The sequence below is a fragment of the Rhincodon typus genome, chromosome 30 (assembly GCF_021869965.1).
Source record: "Rhincodon typus isolate 14 chromosome 30, sRhiTyp1.1, whole genome shotgun sequence".
NCBI lineage: Eukaryota > Metazoa > Chordata > Chondrichthyes > Orectolobiformes > Rhincodontidae > Rhincodon > Rhincodon typus.
Window position 1 is genome coordinate 680,849 of NC_063361.1, and position 24,288 is coordinate 705,136.

Here is a 24,288-nt window from a genome sequence, read left to right on the forward strand (position 1 = left end):
AATGATACTTCAAAATCGGGATGGTGAGCAGTTTGATGGGGAACTTGCAGGTAGTGATGTTCTCATGCATCAGCTAGGACAATGTGCAAGTAAAAGGTAGTTGAGGGTGGTTGATGTAGTGCCAATCAAGCAGGTTGCTTTGTCTTGGATGGCATCAAACTTCTTGACAATTGTTGGAGCCACGGTCATCCAGGAAAGTGGGGAGTATTGCATCACACTCCTGACAACTCAAGGACAGTGGACAGGCATTGCAGGCACAGATGACAATTTACTCACCACAAGATTGCTGGCTTCTGGCCTGCTCTTCTAACCATACTATGTACTGGGTTGGCTTGGTTTAGTTCAGTTTCTGTTCAATGGTAACCTTCCAGGTTATTGGATGGTTAAAGAATGACATTCCATGGTATTACCAAATGTTGGTCTAGTTCATGGTTAACTAAGTTGTTGCTTGACACTTGACAAGACCATATTGACCATTTACAAGATCAACACGTAATATCGTCTATGTCTTGCCACATATAGAAATGGGCTATTTTACAGGAGGAATTGCAACTGGTACTGAACTCTGATCATCAAACATCCTTACTTCTGACATTGAGAAAGAGGGAGATGATAGGCAAAGCGGCTGTAGTTAGTTAGGCTGAGGACAACACCCTTAGGAACTTGATGGTTCTGGTGGCACATTAATAATGTCCCTAGCTCTGCACCAGGAGGCTAAAAGTTCAAGTCCCACCTGCTCTACAGCTATGTCATGACCTGTTTGAACAGGTCAATTAAAAATATCTGCTGCAGGAGTTCCTGAGAGTAATGTCCCAGGACAGAGATGACTGACCTTCAACAACAACCATCTTCCCAACTATGTTATTTAAGATCTCAACCAACACAGAGTTTTCCCTTCAATTCCCATCAATATCAGTTTTGCCAAGAGTCCTTGATGTCAAAGGTTGTCAATCTCATCTCCTCTCCAGAATACAGTCTTTCTGTCAATGTTTGGAATGAGGCCTTCAATTCCAATAATTTCTATTTTAGTCAAATCTCTAAGGTTTTCTGGAAGTCTGTGAAAATGAATTCCATAGACATCCTCCTTTCTCCTGATTTAGTTACCTTTTGAAAAAAGATCAGTTTGATCAGGCATGACCTGAGTGGATAAATTTATGCCAGCTCTCTCCCATCAGCTGAACATTTTCACTATGTTCAATCTCTCTATTGTCAATGAAACATTTAAATTTCCAACAACATACATGGGCCATCTGGCTAAAAGATTTAGTTTTCTCCTCAGCCGTTTTTTTTTTTTTTAAATTGAAAACTTTCATGTGTCATTTGCAATCTGAAGGAATGATTCCTACATCACGAGAAATTGCGGATTATTGTTTGGGCATCTGCTAGGTTGCCAGCTAATGTGCAAAACCTGTGGATAGAAACCATTTCACTGTGGGGAATCTGTTCCCTTTCAGGGACACTAATTCCTTTGTGACATCTGACAAGCTGACTTCTTCCTCAACTGCAAACACTATTGCAAAAGAACGATTTAGCATGCTTGCCATTTCCTTTTTTTCAAATCAAATTACAACTTCAGTTCCCAAGAGGTCCAATGCACTTCTGGTCAATGTTTCTTCCTCAATGTATTTGTAAAAGCATTTGTGATAATTTCCACATTTCTTGCAAGTTTTAGTTCATACTCTTTTTGTGATTTTCCTGGTCTACTTCACCACCCTTTGCTGTATTTTATTTTCTTTCCAACCACGTATTTCTTTATGATTTTTGTTGTTTTTTTTTTTAAAAAACGTCTTACCAGTATATATGCCCTAATAAAGACAAAGTAAAACAAGCCGAGTCTCCAAACTCTGTAACAATGTCATCATGACTCCTCTGCTTGTTCAATATTCCACCGGCTAAAATCTGCTCTCCTTCTGCCAGCCTAGGAAAACAAGAAATAGGGATTATTTTAGAACACAAGATAAACTCTTCCTTCTATATACTGGGGTTTGATCTTGCTCAAGTAATGTTGGGAGACAATAAGTTATTTTGCTCCCAGACTACTAATATAGTAACTCAAATCATTTGATGAGTGACCAGTGAAGTACCTTCACACGGTGAGGGTAAGGATTCTCTGACTATGACCTGGTAATAGTCAACGTCCACTACTCAAGCACTTAACCTGGGGGTGAGGAGCATTTCACCAGTATACAGTGTGTAGGGAGTTGCTTAAAATAGAAATTAGGAGGGTAAAGAAGGGCCGCAAAATATCTTTGGCAAACAGGATAAAGGAAAGTCCCAAGGCAACAGAATTACCAACGAAAGAGTAGGATTATTAGAGACCAAAGGAACAACTTGTGTGTGGAGCCAGGTTATGAGAGGTGGTCTTAAATGCTGTTTCCCATGTGTATTCACAAACGAGAAAGAAATCATAGCTGGAGATTTCAGTTGGGAAGGTGAGGTGCTGGATCATGTTAAGATTTACATGAGGTTTTAGATATTTTAGCAGGTATAAAAATGCATAAATCCCCACGGCCTAATGCGATGTATGCCAGGCTGCTAAGATAGGAGGAGATTGCTGGGGTTTTGGCATAGATCTTTAATATTTCGTTGGCCACAGACAAAGGGCCAGATGACTGGAAGATAGTTAGTGCGATTCCAAGGAGGGCAGCAGAGATAGAACAGGTAATTACATACCATATAGTCTAATGTCGGTGGTAAGGAAATTAGAAAAAAAAATTCTGAGATGGGATTAATCAACACTTGGAAATGCAGGGATTGATCATGGATTTGCTGGAGGGAGATCCTACCTGACTAATTTAGTTGTTGGTTTTGGAAAAATTGGCTAAATATATCATACAGAAACCAAAGAACGGCAGATGCTAGGAACCTAAACAAACCAGGAACTGCTGAAAGGAATTCAGCAGGTCTGGCAGCATCTGTGGAGAGAAAGCAGAGTCACCATTTCAGGTCCAGTGTCCCTTCTTTACACCGTAGTTCTGGTGGAGCATTGTTTTTGTGATTGGAAGCCAGCGACCAGCTTGTGTACCACAGGGATCAGTCTGCTGTTTTCTTACGGGCATGAACTACTTGGATGTTAATTTAGAAAAGTAAATTTGTGAATTTGCAGGTGACAAAAAATGTTGACAGTGAGGAGGGTAGTCTCAGGTTACACAGTCTGAAATTGAACAGGGACTAAATTGGGCAGAGCAATGGAATTGAATCCTGGTCAGTGACAGGTGATGCATTTTGGAACATCTAATAAGAGACGGACATACACAATGAACGGTAGGTCCCTCGGGAGTACTGAGGAACAAAGGAACCTTGGTGTCCAAGTCCATAGATCTCTGAAGGTATCAGCACCGGTAGATAAAAAGTGGTGAAGGCGGCAATAGAATGCTTGTCTTCATAAGCCGTAGAATATAGGAGCAGGGAAGTCTTGCTGCAACTTTATAGACATTGGTTAGGCCAACAGAATACCATGTGCTGTTCTAGTTGCCATAGATGTTGCGCCGAATGTGACACCAAATTAAACTAATTCCTTCTGCCTGCCATTGGTCCATATCCTATCATTCCTCACACATTCATATGCTTATGTAAAATTCCCTTAAATAGCCCTATCGTAGCTGCCTCCGCCACCACCACCCCTGAGAATGTGTTCCAGACTCCGAACACTCTTTAAAAAAAAAAAAAAAAAAAAAAAAAAACTTTCTTCCCTCTCACCTTCAATGCATGCTCCTAGTATTAGACATTTCAACTCTTATCTATGGACCTCAAATTTTGCGGACTTCTATCAACTCTCCCCTCAGCCTCTGCCACTCCAGAGAAAACAACCTGACTTTTTCTAGCCTCTCCTTATCGCTCATACCCCCTAATCCAGGCAGCATTGTGGTAAACCTCTTCTGCACCCTCTCCAGAGCCTCCACTTCCTTCCTCACAGAATCATAGAATCTCTACAGTGCAGAAGCAGGCCATTCAGCCCATCGAGTCCACATCGACCCTCCAAAAAGCATCCCCCACGCCCTAACCTACCCCTGTAACTCTGTGTTTCCCACACCTAACCCACCGAGCCTGCACATCCCTGAACACTATGGGCAATTTAGCATGGCCAATCCACCAAACCTGCACATCTTTGGACTGTGGGAGGAAATCCACGCAGACAGGGAGAATGTGCAAACTCCACACAGACAGTTGCCGGAGGGTGGAATCGAACCCAGGTCCCTGGCAGTGCGAGGCAGCAGTGCTAACCACTGTAAAATGGCGACTAGAACTGAACACAATACCCTAAGTTTGGCGTAACCAAAGTCTTGTAAAGCTGCAACATGACATCCTGACTCTTGTCCTCAATTCCCCAACCAAAAAAGGCAAGCATACCATATGCCTTCTTCGCCATCCTATCTACTTATGTGGCCACTTTCAGTGAGCTATGAACTTGAACTCCAAGATCCCTCTGTATATCAAAGCTGTTCAGGATCCTGCCATTAATTGTATACTTTTCCTTGGCATTTGATCTTCCGTACTGCAGCACCTCACACATAGCCAGATTAACCACCATCTGCCATTTCTTCATCCACATCTGCAACTGATCCATATCCCACTGTATCCGTTGACTACCTTCTGCACTATCCACCTATCTTTGTACTGTCTGCAAACTTACCAACCCATCCATCTACACTTTTGTCCAAGTAATTTTTTTTTAAATATGTAAATATGCAGAGGTCCCAGTATGGGTCCCTGCAGAACACCACTAGTCACAGACCTCCAGGGAGAAAAACTCCCTTCCACCAGTAACCAATTGGCAAGCCAATTCTGAATCCAAGTGGCCAAGTTATCATGAATTTCTGGCCACAAGGGGCCTTGTTGAAAAACTTGTTAAAATCCATAGACAATATCCACTGCTCTACCCTCACTGTTCATCCTCATCACTTCTTGAAAAATTCAATCAAATTAGTGAGATACGGTATACTCACAGAACATTTAAGCAGTATTTGGACAAGCACTTAAAATACCAGGATATAGTAGACTATGGACCAAATGGAGGTAAATGGGATTAGTACTGTTTGCCATTTGTTAGTGAACAGATGCAGTGGATCAAAGGGTCTGCTTCTATGCTGTACGACTACTTCAGCCCAAAATTCCAAACTCCTTGGGAAATTTAGAATCAAACATAACCAAAGATCACAAACAATGTGAATATCCATTTGAAGCAAAATGTTCACTTCAGTTAATTTAGTCGAAAGTATGCTCCCTATCAAAACGCACTGAAACATCATTGGTTGGACAAAATTCACTGCTACTCTCAGCTTGAAACTTCATACTTTCCGTGTAGAATGAAGGCCAGAGGGTTCAACCATCAATTACCACAGAGAAAAGTAAAGTGATTCAGACTGTGAAAAAGTTATATATTTTTTTTTTTTTTTTTTTAAAAATAGACACCAAGCAGTCCAATCCAATTTCACCTGGACTTTCTTCACAGTAGTGTTTGGTAAATCATGCTCCATCATGGGCAACTCGAGTCAGCTATTCAGATGACCAACTCATTAAAACAAAGGACAGAGGACAGCCATAAAGGCGGAGAAGAATTTCAAGTAACCACCTTGGCTTACTAATGGCAGTGATCTCGATTATAATATATCCTCAATATCCACATCAGAGATCAGAAAAAATAAGAAAATCAGAATGGTGAGAAACATAGGATCAAAAAATTAATGGATGGAGAAGGAGGGCAAAAGAAAGAAAAATTAAATAGTTGAACATTTGTGTGTGCAGTTATGATGGTCAAACTGCATGTGATACCTGAATACATACAGATTATACCAGGCTGCTTACTTATGTGGAGGTGAGAAGAAGCACTTCTCTTCCCTCCACCTTCCCCACCCCTCCAACCCACACATTATCCATTTGATGCGTGCAATCTGTTGCACAACACATTTCAAAAGCAGGGGTTAATTATAACCTTGGCCAATTTCAAAGATTGACATCAGGAAACGCCTCCCCCATTTCAGCGATACACCAAATCCCAAAACAGCACATGATCGTACATGAAACACGACCAACTCTCTTCAAAGGGAGAACACATGATGTAGCATCATTATGCAGCACCTAGCAGCAGCCTCAAGTATATTCCAATGTTGCAGAATTAAAGAATTCATAGTTGCCAAATTTCTACTTACATATACTTACTTGCTAAGATCAGTGCAACATTTGGCAAGAAGATATTTGCACTGAGGGGTAGTACAGCTATGTGTTTTCAAAAGCCTATAGGCTTTGTATGTTTTCCCTGAGCGATAGTAACATGTTGCCAAGAGAAACAGAGCCTCTTCTGAACGCACTGCAAATAAAAGAAAGTAGCTTTTAAGAGACTCATAACTCTCAATTTCTCAATTAAAGTAAATCACTCATGAGACCAAAAGGTGGTAGGGGAGAGAAATCAAATTTTAATTAAAACTTTAAAATTCTGAACTATTACCATTGCTTAAAAGTTAAAATACAGTTAACACCATTTAAAAAGGTTCATTTCAGAAGTGTCCTCTCTCCAAGATAATGTGAATTTTAACCTGCGCTTTATCTAATACAAATGTATTCCTTTTTAATTGCCTTCATTTACTACATGTGGGTCATGAAAAAGCTGAGCAATGAATTAAAAAGTCAGTCAGTACCGGACTAGAACTGCATACCAGAGAAACGGGGTCTAGTTTTAAGTTACAGAGATAGTAGGAACTGCAGATGCTGGAGAATCTGAGATAACAAGGTGTAGAGCTGGATGAACACAGCAGGCCAAGCAGCGTCAGAGGAGCAGGAAAGCTCCTTACGTTCTTTGAAAGATATCGACAATAAAATGGTTTTCCTATTAATTTGTCAGCTTTGGTGGATTGAAAAAACACACCATACCATAGTTAGATTTGAATTCATAACTCCTGAATTGCCTGGCCATGACCAGAACACACACACAGATTCACAAAAACATAGGTCAAACAAATACTTGCCTCAATTATTTATTTTCATATGTACTAATACCAAGGATCTGATTATGGGAGAAGGAGATAATTCAACCACTGCATGTCACCAGCAGCATTTAAATTTGATGTTGTGCAATTAGGCTCACATTGATCATTAGATTGCGAGGTTAATGAAAAAAAGGCTAAATTTAACATTAAAAATTGTGCTTGCAAAGCTTTGTCACGAATTTGATGGACTTCAAAAACTTGAGGGAAGAGCGTCACCTGGTAGATAATGCCACAAAAGCCCTCAAAATTACTTTTTACAAGAGGTTTCTCCATACGATCCAAGCTCAGAAATACGGTGATCTAATATTGAGGGGAGTACAACTGCCTTTGATATTAATACTGCACTCAGTGAAAGGCTCCCGTAAGAAGCCTGAGCAAAACTGGAATCAATGAATTGGAGCAAATTCTTCGCTGGTTGGAGTCATAGAGAACACGAAGGAAGATGGATACAGTTTTAGAGTCAATCTTCTCAGTCGCAGGAGGACGCCATTCAACTCTTCAAGCCTGCTTTGTCATTCGTCATTCAATAGCTCATCAAACTCAATACCCTGCTCCCATTTTGCCCTCATTTAACCCTTGCTTGAAAACATCCAATGTTTTGGCCTCAACCATTTTCTGAGGCAGCGAATTCCACAGGTTCACAACTATCTGCGTGAAGAAGTTTCTCCTCGTTTCAATCGTCAGATGCATGATGTTCAGCAGCATTCGAGACAGCTCAGATACTGAAACAATCTATGAGTGGGTGTGGCCTGAGTTTGAATTTGGGCTACTAGGAATGTAAATGACTGCTGCAGCAGCAGACAGATCTTGACTTGTTAGTCCATTGAGCTGGAGACTAGAAAGTGTTGAACTGGGCAAGGTACAATGCTGAATATCCATATATCTTCAAGGGCAAAGCATTAAAATAAAGGTTGAGTGAGCAATCTGTGTCCTCTCTAAAATCACTTCATACTATTGTCAAAACGGGTGCATTCATAGTACTGATTACAAGACAAGACATTCTGTCCTTGTACCAGACAGTAGTCAGGCCTCAGATACAAGTTTAGCTTTAGCCCCTTCACATCATGTGATATTGAGGCTCTGGGCTAATTCTCAGGATAAAAGATCTCATCCATCAACATAAGCTACGATAACTGGGACACTCCGTACTGAAGTGGAATAACGTCAGGGTTGATCGGTTCCGAGGAAGGGTCACCGGACCCGAAACGTTAAGATCTGTTTTTTCCTTCACAGATACTGCCAGACCCGCTGAGCTTTTCCAGCAACTTCGTTTTTGTTCTTGATCAGATTGAGGTTGAACAATCTATTTCCATTATCATCTGATCTCCAATTGAATGTTTATCTCAATAAATAGGTTCAGGGATCATAATTTGAAGCTAAGGCCAAATCAAGGAAAAGAACCCACTACATAAGCTTGAACCTGAAGAACTGTGCTCCTTTGAACAGGCTTTCAGTTGGTGCTGAGGACATGAATTGACTAAATTCTTTCAAATGAGCGCTAGACATGTTTCTCACTAGCAATGAACATTACTTTCAAGGAGGCAGAAAATACCAGAACAATCAGGAGTAGTGTGATCTCCTATACAAGCTTCTGGGATTGAGAGAGCAGCAGAGGCAGGGTCAAAGGAGAATATTTCAATTACCAGTCAAAAGTGGAGAAATTACTATGTATATTTTTGGGCAGATGAGAACAAATACTTAGAAACTGTCTTGCAACACACAGCGCCACACTTCACTTGTGCAATATTTGAATCAGCCACTTCCTTCTCCAGCTGCCAACTAAGGTTCTAGGATTCAGCCTATAATCAGTAAGCAACACCACATTTCAACGAAGTAACTTTAATCTTCAATTGTTAATTCAACACTGATGAATAGATAGCACTCCTGCAGTTACACTTAACATCTTAGTTCCTACATACCTTCAGCATATAGTCTTTCTGCAAGGAAGACAGCATCCCGATAAGCATAGTGGTTAAGTGCATGCCAAATAGCAGCCTGTTGATAAGAGATAAACAATTGTTACAAAGGTGCATCAAATTTAATATTCCTGAAAGACTTCAAATAGATTCACTTTTCACAAACTGCAAAACTCAACTCTTGTGGGCATATCTGGCACAGTTTCTTTAAAATAGGCTTTCAGAGACTTTTTTAAAAAAAAGCTGCTCGTAAAATGTATGTCTTGTGCTAACTGCTTGCTTTGCTGTAGATGCCTGCTGGGGCTGTTTTAAAAGGTGCTTGTTTTACCTGCTGAGAACAAGCAGTCCAGCTATTCAGTCATTTCAGAAAAGAAAACCCTCTTGAGAAGTTCAGGGTGAAATTTATTTATTCTTTTGACAGAATGACGGAGGGAAAAATTATATTTCCTGAAAAGTAGTGTGTGCAAGAGTTCAGAGCCGATTATTTACAGGTGATGATTGACCATCCAAGCCAAAATATCAGAGCAAAAAAAATGCTATGTTCAACAATTTCAGCACTTTTATTTAATAAGTTCTATTTTAAAGATAAATTAACATTTGTTTAAGAAATCTGATTGTCACGTGTTAGATATCAAGGTCTATCAAAATTAAAAGATATTTAATTGGTCGACTTAGTAACTGGAAAGTCTTCAATGTTGCAACCCATGGAGAAGTCAGGCAAAAGAGGAATAATCCAATTTTCCAGCCTCCACTGCAGATAGGTTTAATCAACCCATTCAGAGATGTTATGACACTTGTAGCAGGTAGAACTTCAACAAGGACCTCCTGGTTTCAGACGTATCGATGTTACCACAGCACCATTATAACACAATTAGCACTGATAACCTAAAGAATACTTTGCTGAATTGTGATTTGAGAAGCGGTCAGAACTTGAGATCTCTCAGTGGTCTAAAGAAGTAAATATCAATGAATGTAAAATTGAATGAAGTCCAATGGGATGGGCTAGGAATTGAGGCTTGTAAGGCAAACGGCCAATATCAAGTCATAATACATGTCATCAGAAAATCAAGTAACAATGCCAGAAGTGTGCCAACATTAAAAATCTGGAGACTGCAGAAGGAAAGTAAGAACTTCTGGCTTGAAGTAACTGGGCAAAAATAAGTAGACACTGCACTGTCTTTGAGTATAAAAGAGAAATATGTAGGAATTATGGCGAAAACTGATGACAAGAAGGTTATAGCAGGTGAGGACCTAGAAACTATTATCACTAAGGAGGCAGTGCTGGGCAAGCTAATGGGGCTAAAGGTAGACAAGTCTCCTGGCCCTGATGAAATGCATCCCAGGGTACTAAAAGAGGTGATGGGGGAAAATAGCAAATGCACTAGTAATTATTTACCAAAATTCACTGGACTCTGGCTGTTTTCCAATCTGCGGGAACCACCCCAGTGTGACGCCACTGTTTAAAAAAGGAACTAGACAAAAAGCAGGTAACTATAGGCCAATTAGCTTAATTTCGGTAGTCGGAAAAGTGCTTGAATCTATCATTAAGGAAGAAATAGCAAGACATCTGGATATAAATTGTCCCATTGGGAATACCCAGCATGGGTTCATGAAGGATAGGTCATGTTTAACTAATTTGGTGGAATTCTTTGAGGACATTACTTGCATGGTGGACAATGGGGAACCTGTGGATGTGGTGTATCTGGATTTCCAGAAGGCATTTGGCAAGGTGCCACACCAAAGGCTGCTACATAAGATAAAGTTGCACGGTATTACAGGTAATGTATTGGCATGGATAGAGGATTGGTTGACCAGTAGAAAGCAAAGAGTAGGGGTAAATGGGTGTTTGTCTGGTTGGCGGTCAGTGGCTAATGGTGTGCCTCAGGGATCAGTGTTGGGACTGCAATTGTTTACAATTTACATAGATGATTTGGAGTTGGGGACTAAGTGCGGTGTGTCAAAATTTGCAGATGACACTAAAGGTGAGTGTTACAGCAAAGTGTGCAGAAGACACAAAGTCTGCAGAGGGATATAGATAGTCTAAGTGAGTGGGCAAAGGTCTGGCAGATGGAGTACAAATGTTGAAGTGAGAGGTCATCCCTTTTGTTCAGAATAACAGCAAAATGGCCTGTTTTAAACGGTAAAAAATTGCAGCACGCTGCTGTGCAGAGGGACTTGGGTGTCCTTGTGCTTGAATCGCTAAAAGTAGGATTGCAAGTGCAGCAGGTAATTAAAAAGGCAAATGGAATTTTGTCTGCCATTGCTCGAGGGATGGAGTTTAAAAACAGGGAGGCTATGCTGCAGCTGTATAGGGTCCTGGTGAGGCCACACCTGGAGTACTGTGTGCAGTTTTGGTCTCCTTACTTGAGAAAGGATATACTAGCTCTGGAGGGGGTGCAGAGGAGATTCACTCGGTTGATTCCAGAGTTGATAGGGTAGGATTATGAGGAAAGACTGAGTAGGCTGGGATTGTACTCATTGGAATTCAGAAGAATGAGGGGAGATCTTATTGAAACATATAAGATTATGAAGGGAATAGATAAGGTGGAGGCAGGGAGGTTGTTTCCGCTGGCAGGTGAAACTAGGGCTAGGGGGCATAGCCTCAAAATAAAAGGGAAGCAGATGTAGGACTGAGGTCAGGAGGAACTTCCTCACCCAAAGGGTTGTGAATCTGTGGAATTCTCTGCCCAGTGAAGCGGTTGAAACTACCTCGCTGAATGTTTATAAGGCAAGGCTAGATAAATTTTTGAACAGTAAAGGAATTAAGGGTTATGGTGAGCGGGCGGGTAAGTGGAGCTGAGTCTCAAAAAGATCAGCCATGATCTTATTGAATGGCGGGGCAGGCTCGAGGGGCCAGATGGCCTACTCCTGCTCCTACTCCTAGTTCTTATGTTCTTATTCATTGCTCAGGGTAACACGAGGAAAAGGTGCACACATTCAAAAGAATCAATAAAATAGGCACAAGAAAGTGAAAAAGTGTGGACAACAGATTGGCAAAAGGCAAGATTTCTTTCCCTGCTCAGGAGCTTGGTGATACTAGAATAGGTTTTCCATGTCCAGCCAGTCACTTATGGCACACAAACTGTCTGTCTGGGTTCTTGGCTTGGTCTGCTTCTACCCAATTAAGCTCTTGAAAGAATTATTCAAATCTCAATGACCAAACATCATTTATTTTCTCAAACTATGGACAACATAGACAGAGTCTCTTCAAATGTCCCTCAAAAGGACAGTTCCAACATTCTAGGAATTAGGCTAACAAACCTCAAATCCAGTCCCTCAGTGGAGTGTCTCAATCTCCACTTCCGATCAATGTCAAACAACAAAAAAAAAATCACAACCCAATGAGCAGGCGGCAGTAGCGAGTAGCACAAGAAAATCAGGCAACTCATCAAAAGCCACGTGTAGACTCTTCAGCACAGTCAAGATCACCCACAATCCAAGTACCAACGGGCTGACCCCATACAGTGCTGCTTCGAGGCCATAAAAGACAAATCAGCACTCATGGGAAGGAGCACTAGAAGGTTGTCCTCAACCAAGACTTAGTCCTTCACTTGGGCACCCTTGACCACATTCAACAGCAGGGCACCTGCCATCACATCAGCACAATTCTAGGCCAATAATAGGTTGAAAAAGCCATCCGGTAGCTGGGAACTAACAACGCTGTCAACTTAGAGTGTCAACTGAAATAGAGTGGAAAAGCAGTCTTGGTAGTTACATGATCTTACGTGGAAGGAGGAAAGCATATGAGTTGATGTTCTAGACCCCATTATTGTCACCAACTTAGAGAGGCGAGAAATCAATTATGGTAGCTACAGAAAGGTCTCCCAGCTGTCTGCCACAATTCCCAGTGGCACCTCTCAAAGTTAACAATGAGGATGGCGTCCAAAAAAAGGGCACAGTGAACCTGATCTTCATAGCACAGCATGTCACAGGGGTGTGGGAGAGGGGAAGGCAGGGAGGGAGGAGATAATTGAGTGTTCTCCATGAATTTGGCAGCTTGCATAAATTGATCGTCATTCTCCTCTTACTGCCTCAAATTCGCAACAACAGATCTAAAGATCCAAGACATTTGCAACTGGGAAAAACAAGGTTGTATCCTGGAACCAACACTTTTCTCCAGCTTCCTCATCACAACACTACACCCCATTTCAATGAAGTCTCCTACTTGATTGGAATTCTGTACAGTAAGAACAGCAAACGGATAATCTTATTTCTGAATGAAAAGCGTGGCAACCTGTAATAGAGTTGCAATGTACAGATAACACTGCAGGCACACACATTCAGAGACAAAGTTCCAAACCATCATGAGATTTCTGCATGAAAAATTCAATGTCTGCACGACCAAAGTTCTCTGCATTCATTCATTATTGAGCTGCTTGCAACCAGCCCACACTAGGTTGGGGTTGATTATTCATAGAATCCCTACAGCACAGATAGAAGCCATTTGGCCGATTAAGTCTGCACCAAACCACCAAACATCATCCCACTCCAGCCCCATAACCTCACATTTAACCCACCTAGTCTGGATATCCCTAGACACGATGGGACAATGTAGGGTGGCCAATCCACCTAACCTGCAGATCTTTGGACTGTGGGAGGAAACCCAAGTAAACTCAGGGAAAATGCACAAACCCCACACAGACAGACAGTCTCCTCAGGGTGGAAATGAACCGGAGTCCCTGGCACTGAGAGACAGCAGTGTTAACCACTGTACTGCCCTAGGGATTACCTGAGAAACACCAGGGATAAATGAAAGTCAGGAATAATATGATAGTTGCATAAAATAAGCCAAATAGGATAAGGCAAGGGAAAGTAAAGTTTAGTGTAGTGTAGTGTAGTGTAGTGTAGTGTACAAAAACAGTTGCTGGAAAAGCTCAGCAGGTCTGGCAGCACCTGTGAAGAAAAAAAAAAATCAGAGTTAACATTTCAGGTCTGGTGGCCCTTCCTCAGTTCTTTTGGTTTTTATTTAACATAAGTATAGTAACTTTCAGGCTAAGTAATCAAGAAAGTAAACAAGCAAATAAGCATAACTAAATTTAAAACTAAGACATGGCAGCTCAGGTCAGTCAAGGGGAATTTGCAACCTGTATGATGTGGGAAGACACGGATCCTACTGATTTCTTTGATGCCACATGATCTGAAGTGTTCCCAACTGCAGAATCTTTAGCTCGGGGTTTCAGAGCTTGAGCAGGAGCTACAGATACGGCGGCAGATTCATTAGGCTGAGTTATATAAATAACATGTTCAGATAGGCAGTCACATCACACCTTAAGGAACTGGAAGATGGTAGGAATCAGTGATTTTCAGCTAGTCCAAAAAAATATAGACTGGTAGCACAAGATTCCCCAACACTGACTGGGACTCTGACAGCAAGAGGCTTAGACGGGGCAGAATTTGTTAGGTGCATCCAAAAGGGTTTCTTGAAACAGTCCAGCTAGAGGAGGGGCCATACCGGTCCTTGTATTAGATAATGAGCCAGACTAGGTGACTGACTTTTCTGCGGGAGAGCATTTTGGAAAGAGATCACAGTTCCTTACGTTTTAAGATAGCTATGAACAAGGATGTGTCAGGACTATGCAGGAAGGTAATAAATTGAGGGAGGGCAAATTAAGTCAGAATTAGGCAGGAGTTAGTTAGACAGGAGTGTGTTAATTAGGAGGAGTTGTCAGACAAGTCCACCTTTGACATGTGGAAATTGTTTAAAAGACCTTCTGATTAGAGTTCAGGACCGGCATGTTTCAGTAAGGAGAAAGGATAAAAATGGCAATTTAAGGGATCCTTGGATAATGAGGGAGGTTGCAAATTTAGTCAAAAGGCAAAAAGAAGCATATCTAAGGTTTAGGAAGTGAAAATCAGACAGGGCCCATAACAAATGTAAAGAAAGCAGCAAAGAACTCAAGCAGGGAATTAGGAGAGCAAGAAGGGGCCATGAAAGGACCTTGGCAAGTAAGGTTAAAGAGAATCCCAAGGCATTCTATACATACATTAAAAACAAGAGGACAACTAAGGAGAAGGTAAAACCACTCAAGGAAAAAGAGGGAACTTGTGCTTGGAGGCAGAGGATGTGGGCAAGATCCTAAAGGAGTACGGTGTGTCAGTATTCACCCAGAAGGATATGGAGGATAGTAAGATGTATGTGGAGAATGCTCATATGGTAGGGCATTTTGAGATCAAGAAAGAAGTGATGTTGGGTCTCTTGAAGAGCATTAAGGTGGTTAGGTCCCCCCACCCCAATGGTATCTATACCAGGCTGTTGCAAGAAGCAAGAGAGGAGATTGCTGGGGCCTTGTCCAAGATCTTTGTATCCTTGCTAGCCACTGGAGAGACCCCATAGGACTGGCGAATTGCTAACATTGTTCCTCTGTTCAAGAAGGGAAATAGGGATAATCCAGGAAACTGTAGACCAGCTAGTCTCACATCGCTGGTTGGGAAGCTACTGTAGAGAATTCTTCGGGACAGGATTTACATGCATTTGGAAAAAGCAAGGCCTAATTCAGAACAGATGCACAGCTTGGCGAGGGGTAGGCCATGTCTGTTTCAAGGAGGTAACCAAGGTGATCAATGAAGGTAGAGCAGTGGATGCTGTCTACATAGATTTCAGCAAAGCTTTCAACAAGTCCCCCATGGTAGGCTCAAGCAGAAGGACACAATGTCTTGGCCATTTGGATCCAGAATGGATTGACCAGAGAAGACATAAAGGTATTGGTGGAAGGGTGTTTTTCAGGTTGGAGGTCTGTGACCAGTGGTGTTCCACGGGGCTCTGTACTGGAACCTCTACATAAACGACTCGGATGAAAATTAGGTGGGTGGGTAAGTTTGCAGACGATACAAAAGATTGTTAGAGTTGTGGACAGTGTAAAAGGTTGTCAATGGATACAGCGGGATATGGATCAGTTGCAATATGGGCAGAGAAACTGCAGATGGAGTTTAATCCAGGCAAGTGCAAGGTGCTACACTTTGAGAGATCAAATGTTCAGGAAAAGTATACAGTTAATGGCAGGACCTTGAACAGCAATAATGTACAGATCTTGGCGCTTAAGTCCACAGCTCTCTGAAAGCGGCCACGCAAGTAGATAGGCTGGTAAAGAAGGTGTATGGTGTGCTTGTCTTTATTGGTTGGGGCATTGAGTACAAGAGTCAGTTGGCTTAAACTTGGCTTAGACCACATTTAGAGCATTGTGTTCAATTCTTGTCACATTACAGAAAGGATGTGGAGGCTTTGGAGAAGGTGTATAAGAGGTGTACTAGGATGCTGCCTAGATTAGAGAGTATGAGCTATAAGGAGAGACTAGAAAAACTCAGGTTGTTTTATCTGGAGCAGCAGAGGCGGAGAGGAGACTTGATGGAAGTCTATAAACTTACGAGATGGATAGATAAGGTTGATGGTGAGACTCTTTCTCCCCGAGTTGAAATATCTAATATTAGGAGGCATGCATTTAAAAGGTGAGAGGGGGAAAAAGTTCAAAGCAGTTGTGAGGGGCAGGCTTTTTGCACAGAGACTGATAGGAGTCTGGAACGTGCTGGCAGGGGTGGTGGTAGTGGTAGAAGCAGATATGATAGGGGCATTTAAAGGGACTTTTAGACAAGCACATGAACGTACAAGGAGTGGAAAGATATGGATCAAGAGCAGTACAAATTGGTGGTAGAGTAGACAGTGAAGAAGGTGATCTAAGATTACAGAGATCTTGATCAACTTGGTCAATGGGCTGATGAGTGGCAGGTGGCAGTTTCATTTGAATAAGTGTGAGTAATTGCATTTTGATAATACAAACAAGGACAGGACTTGTACATTAATAGAAGGGCCTTGGGTAGGGTTGTAGAACAGAGAGTCCCAGAAGTTCAGGTATATAATTCTCTGTAATTTGCATCACAGGCAGACAGGGTAATTAAGGAGGTGTTTAGCACTCTTGCCTTCATCGCTCAGACCTTTCAGTATAGGAGTAGGGACAGACTGTTGAGTTATGTCTGCAGTTATAGGAAGGGTATTATTAAACTGGAGAGGGTTCAGAAAAGATTTACCAGGATGTTGCTGGGAATAAGAACATAAGAACTAGGAGCAGAAGTAGGCCGTCTGGCCCTTCGAGCCTGCTCCGCCATTCAATAAGATCATGGTTGATCCTTTCGTGGACTCGGATCCACTTACCCGCGTTCTCACCATATCCCTTAATTCCTTTATTGTTCAAAAAAAATCTAGCTTTTACTGAAGTAGCGTCAACTACTTCACTGGGCAAGGAATTCCATAGATAACAACCCTCTGGGTGAAGAAATTCCTTCTCAGTTCAGTCCTAAATCTGCTCCCTCTAATCTTGAGGCTATGCCCTCTTGTCTTAGCTTCACCTGCCAGTGGAAACATCATCTCTACTTCTATTTTATCTATTCCCTTCATAATTTTACATGTTTCTATAAGATCCCCCCTCAATCTTCTGAATTCCAATGAATATAATCCCAATCTACTCAGTCTCTCCTCATAAGCCAACCCCCTCAACTCCGGAATCAACCTAGTGAACCTCCTTTGCACCCCGAATGAGATAATAGAAATAGACTGGGAATTTTTTTTTTGAAACTGGAGCGCAAGAGGTGGAGGTGTGACCTTATTGAGGTTCATAACGTCATGAAGGGCAGAGATAAGATGAATAACCAATATAGCTTTTTCATAGAGTGGGGGAGTTCAAAATTAGGGGGCATTTTTTAAGGTGAGAGGAGAAAGATTAAAATAGGACAGGAAAAACAGACCATTTTTTATACAGTGAATAGTTCGTGTGTGGAATAAACTGCCAGAGAAAGTGGTTCAAGTACAGTTACAACATTTAAAAGACATTTGGATAAGTTCATGAATAGGAAAGGTTTGGAGGGATATAGGCCAAGCATTGGCAACTGGACCTAGTTTACTTTGTGAACATAGTCGGTGTGGACTATTTGGATATATGGGTCTGTTTCCATGATGTATGTCTCTATGACTCTAAAAAGGGTACAATTACATTGCTCAGTGTAATCTATAGACTACCAACTAGTGGAAAGATGTAGAGGTACAAACATGCAGGGAAATCACAGAGATGCCAACATTATAGGGTAGCTATAATAGGGGACTTCAATTAACCAAATATAGGCTGTCAAACTGATTTATTTAAGGGGCAATGAGGCGCAAGTGTGTCTAGATTATGTTCAGTAGAGTTTCCTACAGCAGGTGTCCAGTCCAACAAGATGTGACGCCTAATAAGAACGGAAGGAACTGTGAATGCTGTAAATCAGAAACAAAAACAGAAGTTGCTGGAAAAGCTCTGTGGGTCTAGCAGCATCCGTTGACAGAAATCAGAGTTAACCTTTTTCGGGTCAAGTGATGCTTCCTCAGAAGTGATGTATTGTTGGACCTGGTTCTTAGCACTGAGGTGGATCAAGCGTCAGTGGAGGACAATGATCATTGTGTCATAAGGTTCAGGATAGTAGTGGAAAATGATATGCAACAATCCTGAAGGCAGAGAGCTGACATCAAAATGGCAATAGAGCTCAGCAGGAGTGACTGCAACAAGAGGTTGGCAGAAAATACATAAATGAACACGCAGACGTACCTGAACCATTCGAGGTATATTCCCTTAAATGGGAAAGGGGAAACAAACAGAGTTCCCTGGGGGCAGTAGATAACCTGAAAACGTGCTTATGACAGCTGTAACGCAGAAAATACAACTACGAATCAAGAGGAATACCAAGATTTAGATTGGGTGGGGGAGGGAAGCGCAATGAGAGAAGCCAAAGAGGAATTGTGAATAAAAGCTAGCAGCTAACTTGAACTGAAATCCTAACATCTTGTACAGGCATATAAATAGTGGGAAAAAAAAGTGACTCAGGGAGGAGTAGAGCCGATTAGAGACGAAATGAAGGAATTTATATATGGAGGCTGGAGGCATGGCTGGATGTGTTAAATTAATATCTTGACACAAGTGGAGGAGCTGCCTAGGCCATGATGACAGAGGAGGAAGTCTTGAATAAACTGTTGGTATGCAAACTTGACAAGGCCCTGGGACTGAATGAGATGCATCCAAGGATTTTGAAGGGAGAGTACAGTAGAAATTATGGGGTCACTGGCCATAATTTTGCAGTTTTCCCTCAACTCCAGGGAAGTGCCACAAGCCTGTAGAATTACAAACATGATGGCCTTGTTCAAGAAAAGGCGTGAAGGATAATCCCACTTCAGCGGTGGTGAAGCTTCGAGAAATTAGTAGTCGTACGGAAAAAGGAGGTTGATTCGAAGGAGTCAGTATGGATTTTTAAGAGGAGAAATAGTATTTAACCAGCTTGCTGGAGTTTTTTGGAATGGTAACAGCTCAATGAGGATAACACTAACGGTGTGAAAATCATGTATATCACATCAACAAAGTGTTTGATATGGTGCAAACAGTGGACTTGTCAGCAAAGTTATCAATCATGGTATAAAAGGGAGAGAAACAAAGTGGACTCAAAATTGGCTCAGAGATAGGAAAGAAAGGACAGTGGCTAATTCATATTTTTTTTGGGCTACAGGAAGATTTGTAGTGGAGCTCCCTAGTGGTCAGTACAGGAAACTTTACTTTCCCTGGTATATATGAATGATCTGGACCTTGCTGTATAAAAGGACAATAGCGAAGTTTGCAGATGACATGAAACTTGGAAGAGTTAAAGGACACGGACATGTTAGTGGAGTTGGCAAACTGGTGACAAATGAGATTCAATGCAGACAAGTGAGAGGTAATGCATTTTCATAGAAATAACATGGAAAGACAACATAAAATGGGGGGTACAATTCTTACCAAGATGGAGAATTTCTACTCGGTGTTGAGATTGTGGAATTCACTGTCACAGAAATGAATTAATGCCAGAATATGATACGATTTCAAGGAGTTGTTTATCTATTACCTGGGACTAAAAGGCAAAGAATATGACAGAAAAGCAGGAAGAGGCTATTAATTTAGATGATCAGTCATGACCATATTGAATGGCAGAGCAGGCTCAGAAAGGGCCAAATGGTCTATTCCAGCTCCCATTTTCTATGGTTCTAATGGGAGTGAAAGTAGTAGAGGGAGCTGGATATATATGTGCATACATCATTGAAGATGACAGGACAGTTAGAGACGGCATTTAAATGAAGCATACGATGTCCTCGGCTTCATCAATAGGGGCAGAGAGTACAAGTGCAAGGAAGTGTTAACTTGTATATTCATGGGTATCACATTTGAGGAAAGATGTCAATGTACCAGAGAGAGTGCAGAAGCAATTTACAAAAATGGTTCCAGAGATGAGGGGCTTCAGTGAAGACGACAGATTGAAGAAGTTGGGGCTGTTCTCCTTGGAGAGAAGGACGCTGACAGGAGGAGATTTGATGCGAGGTGTTCACAATTATGACTGCCTTGAGTAGACTGTACAGAGCGAGAGAGAGAGAGAGAGAGAGAGAGAGAGAGAGAGAGAGAGAGAGAGAGAGAGAGAGAGAGAAACTGTTCCCACTTATACAGTGAACAAACACGAGAGGGTACAGATTTAAAGTGAAACACATAATAAGCAAGAGTGATACGAGTAAAATCTTTCTCACAGTGAGTCATGAGAATTTGAGTTCTGGATTTGAATTGTGCCTCTGTGTGTTAAGTTGAATTTATATTAGTGCTTCAGGCATTGCCATTACTTAACGTCACAGCAAAATCTGGAGCATCATATTTATTAACCTAACAGTGAAGTGAATCGAGTGGAATCATTAGCAACAAAGCAGATCATCAACTAAAAATAAACGTGATGATTGTTATGCATAAAGTCCTACAGTCCTGTAGTACTACAGAACTGTACGCAACAGAAGGACCACCATACAAATAATCTTTAGAGTCATTATAGCACAAAAATGAGGCTGTTATCCCATTAGGTATATACAATGCAGTGAACCTATTTCCCCACTGTACCTGTAGCCCTGTAAGATATTGCCATTCAATTTCCTTTTGACATCAGTCATCGTATCCAATACCACCATCCTCCTCAGTACTGAGAGTTAGAACTACCAGCAGCTGCAGAAAAGAATTTCATCCTCATACACCCTACATTTCTGAAGAAGGATCCCAACCCGAAACGTCAGCTTTCCGGCTCTCTGATGCTGCCTGGCCTGTTGTGTTCCTCTGGCTCCAGGTAGTTTGTCGATCTTGTTTTAGCCTGTCATAATCTTGTATACCTCTTTCAATTGTCTTCAATCGCCATTGTTCCAAGCTTCTCTCATATCATTCTGATAAATCTCCTCTGCACTGTCTCCAAGACCTTCACATCCTTCCTGAAGAAGTGAGAATCTCAGATGGATGTACTCATTTGTGGCCTAACCACAGCTCTGTAAAGCAGAACTTCCTGTTTTTATATTTAATACCTCTAGTCATGAAGTCAAAGCTTCATCTGTTTTACTTAACAGTTTCTCAACATGTCCTGCCGTCTTCAAAGATCTGTTCATGTCATTGCCCAGGTCCCTCTGTCCCAGTACACCTTCTGGAACTGTGCCATTAAGTCTATAAAGCCTTTCCTCAATTACTGCATGTGAAGAATGAAAAGGGAAAATCATGAAGACAGCATATTATCAAAGGGAAAAAAAAACTTGTTGAATGGTTGGCCCAGCTGCACACAGAAAAAATTCCAAGTAAACAGTGAACATGATCTAACACTTTTCATAACAGCAGAGCGGGGGAAAAAAGGGCAAAGAAAGACAACATTCACATAAAAGAAAATATATGTACAGTATGAATAGGAGCAAGTTGGCACCAGCTGCAATAGTATCCAGGTCATATCAACAATTTGACATGTTCTGAACACTGCATTTCCAACTGTCTTTAACACTCCTGGCAAAGTGCATAAATCACATTTAATCCTGTGATTAAAAGGGGTGGTGCAACAAACAAATTTTGCTCTTCTAACACCTCTGGGAAATGCATATTGGATACCAGCTTTACAATATTACACTGCAGATGACAGCACTTCCATGATATTTAAGTAATCCAAGTTTAATCAGAGTGTCAACTCCTTCTGACAGTTTTCACCCATGAATAATTTCTCATAGAAGTGTATTTCTTTGGATAGTATAAAAATTACAAATCTTACTACTGAAAGACAATCTTACAGTGCATGTGGTATTAAAATACATTCTTCAATTATGCAAAGTTCGTCATTCCTTCAAATTGATAGTCAATGCAGTTTTACACTGAATTAGTATGGGCTCTGTATTTTGTTCAGGTTGATTTCAATTAGCAACATGAAAATGAAATTCAAGACTTGCATACAGTCTCTGATTTGTAACCAGACTTTATGTTGAGAGCGCTACGTTCTGGTATGCATTAACTGACGGAGAAGTCAGTCAGAGATCTGGCTGAAGTTAACCCAAGATCCTCGGGTCAAAGCCCACTCCCCAAAAAATGTATGCACGACAGACTCTGTTTATCAACATATTTGTTATATTTCTTGAGTGAAGGAAGAGAAAGCAGATACTTTCCAAATTAACAGATGATACAAATTTCTAAAGACACTACTAGTTCCACTAACATGAGCAGGAAAAATAAAAATCAATCAAGGGAAATTTGGGATCTATCTTCCAAAATATTCCTTTGGATTAGAGAACTACAAATGCCACTGTGTATTTACACAGCTTGAGAGAAATAAACTAAAGAAAATATTTACCAAATTGTCTATTAGTTTCAATGCAAAGAGGCTGGTAGAAAATGTTAATAGGGACAAATTCACAGCGCTTAGCAAAACAAACTGATCAAAAAGAGTCAGCATGAATGTGATAAGCCAAGACATTTCTAGTAAAGTCAGTTGAGTCGACAGGAGATCAGGGTTCCCAAGCGGAATATGAGTTGCTGTTCCTGCAACCTTCGGGTAGCATCGTTGTGGCACTGCAGGAGGCCCGGGATGGGCGTGTCATCTGAGGAATGGGAGGGGGAGTTGAAATGGTTCGCGACTGGGAGGTGCAGTTGTTTAGCGCGAACCAAGCATAGATGTTCTGCAAAGCCGTCCCCAAGCCTCCGCTTGGTTTCCCCGATGTAGAGGAGGCCACAAGGGGAACAGCGGATGCAGTATACCACATTGGCAGATGTGCAGGTGAACATCTGCTTGATGTGGAAAGTCTTCTTGGGGCCTGGGATGGGGGGGGTGAGGGGGGAGGTGTAGGGGCAGGTGTAGCACTTCCTGCAGTTGCAGGGAAAAGTGCCGGGTGAGGTGGGACTGGACAAGGGGGTGGCCATGGGTACCCGCATGGGCCCAAGCTATGCCTGCCTCTTTGTAGGTTATGTGGAACAATCCCTCTTCCGTACCTACACTGGCCCTAAACCCCACCTCTTCCTTCGTTACATTGATGACCGTATTGGCGCCGCCTCGTGCTCCCACGAGGAGCTCGAACAGCTCATCCACTTCACCAACACCTTCCACCCCAACCTTAAGTTCACCTGGACCATCTCTAATACCTCTCTCTCCTTCCTGGACCCCTCTGTCTCTATCTCCGGCAACCACCTAGAAACCGATATCCATTTCAAGCCGACTCCCACAGCTACCGAGAATACACCTCCTCCCACCCACCTTCCTGCAAAAATGCCATCCCCTATTCCCAATTCCTTCGCCTCTACCACATCTGCTCCCAGGATGAGGCATTTCACTCCTGTACATCTCAGATGTCCTCGTTTTTCAAGGACCGCAACATCCCCCCTCCCCCCCAGTGGTCGAGAACGCCCTCGACCGTGTCTCCCACATTTCCCGCGACTCATCCCTCACACCCCCTACCCGCAATAACAACCAAAACAGAATCCCCCTCGTCCTCACGTTCCACCCCACCAACCTCCGGATCCAACGCATCATCCTCCAACACTGCCGCCATCTGCGATCCGACCCCACCACCAAAGACATTTTTCCCTCCCTACCCTCATCTGCCTTCCGGAGGGACCACTCTCTCAGTGACTCCCTTGTCCGCTCCACACTCCCCTCCAGCCCCACCTCACCCGGCACTTTTCCCTGCAACCACAGGAAGTGCTACACCTGCCCCTACACCTCCCCCCATTCCAGGCCCCAAGAAGACTTTCCACATCAAGCAGATGTTCACCTGCACATCTGCCAATGTGGTATACTGCATCCGCTGTTCCCCTTGTGGCCTCCTCTACATCAGGGAAACCAAGTGGAGGCTTGGGGACCGCTTTGCAGAACACCTACGCTTGGTGCGCACTAAACAACTGCACCTCCCAGTCGCGAACCATTTCAACTCCCCCTCCCATTCCGCAGACGACATGTCCATCCTGGGCCTCCTGCAGTGCCACAACGATGCCACCCGAAGGTGGCAGGAACAGCAACTCATATTCCGCTTGGGAACCCTGCAGCGGAATGGTATCAATGTGGACTTCACAAGCTTCAAAATCTCCCCT

At 42.2% G+C, this 24,288-nt stretch overlaps 1 protein-coding gene across 1 annotated transcript in view; it reads right to left on the minus strand.

Moving 5' to 3' along the window:
* cdc27 (cell division cycle 27) overlaps positions 1-24,288 on the minus strand; it is a 107,600-nt gene that overhangs the window by 70,889 nt on the left and 12,423 nt on the right. The window contains exons 2-4 of the mRNA XM_048614696.1: positions 8,903-8,978; positions 6,160-6,307; positions 1,793-1,918 (exon numbers count right to left, since the gene is read on the minus strand). Coding sequence (XP_048470653.1) covers positions 1,793-1,918; positions 6,160-6,307; positions 8,903-8,978 — 350 coding nt within the window. The remainder of the gene's footprint in view (positions 1-1,792; positions 1,919-6,159; positions 6,308-8,902; positions 8,979-24,288) is intronic.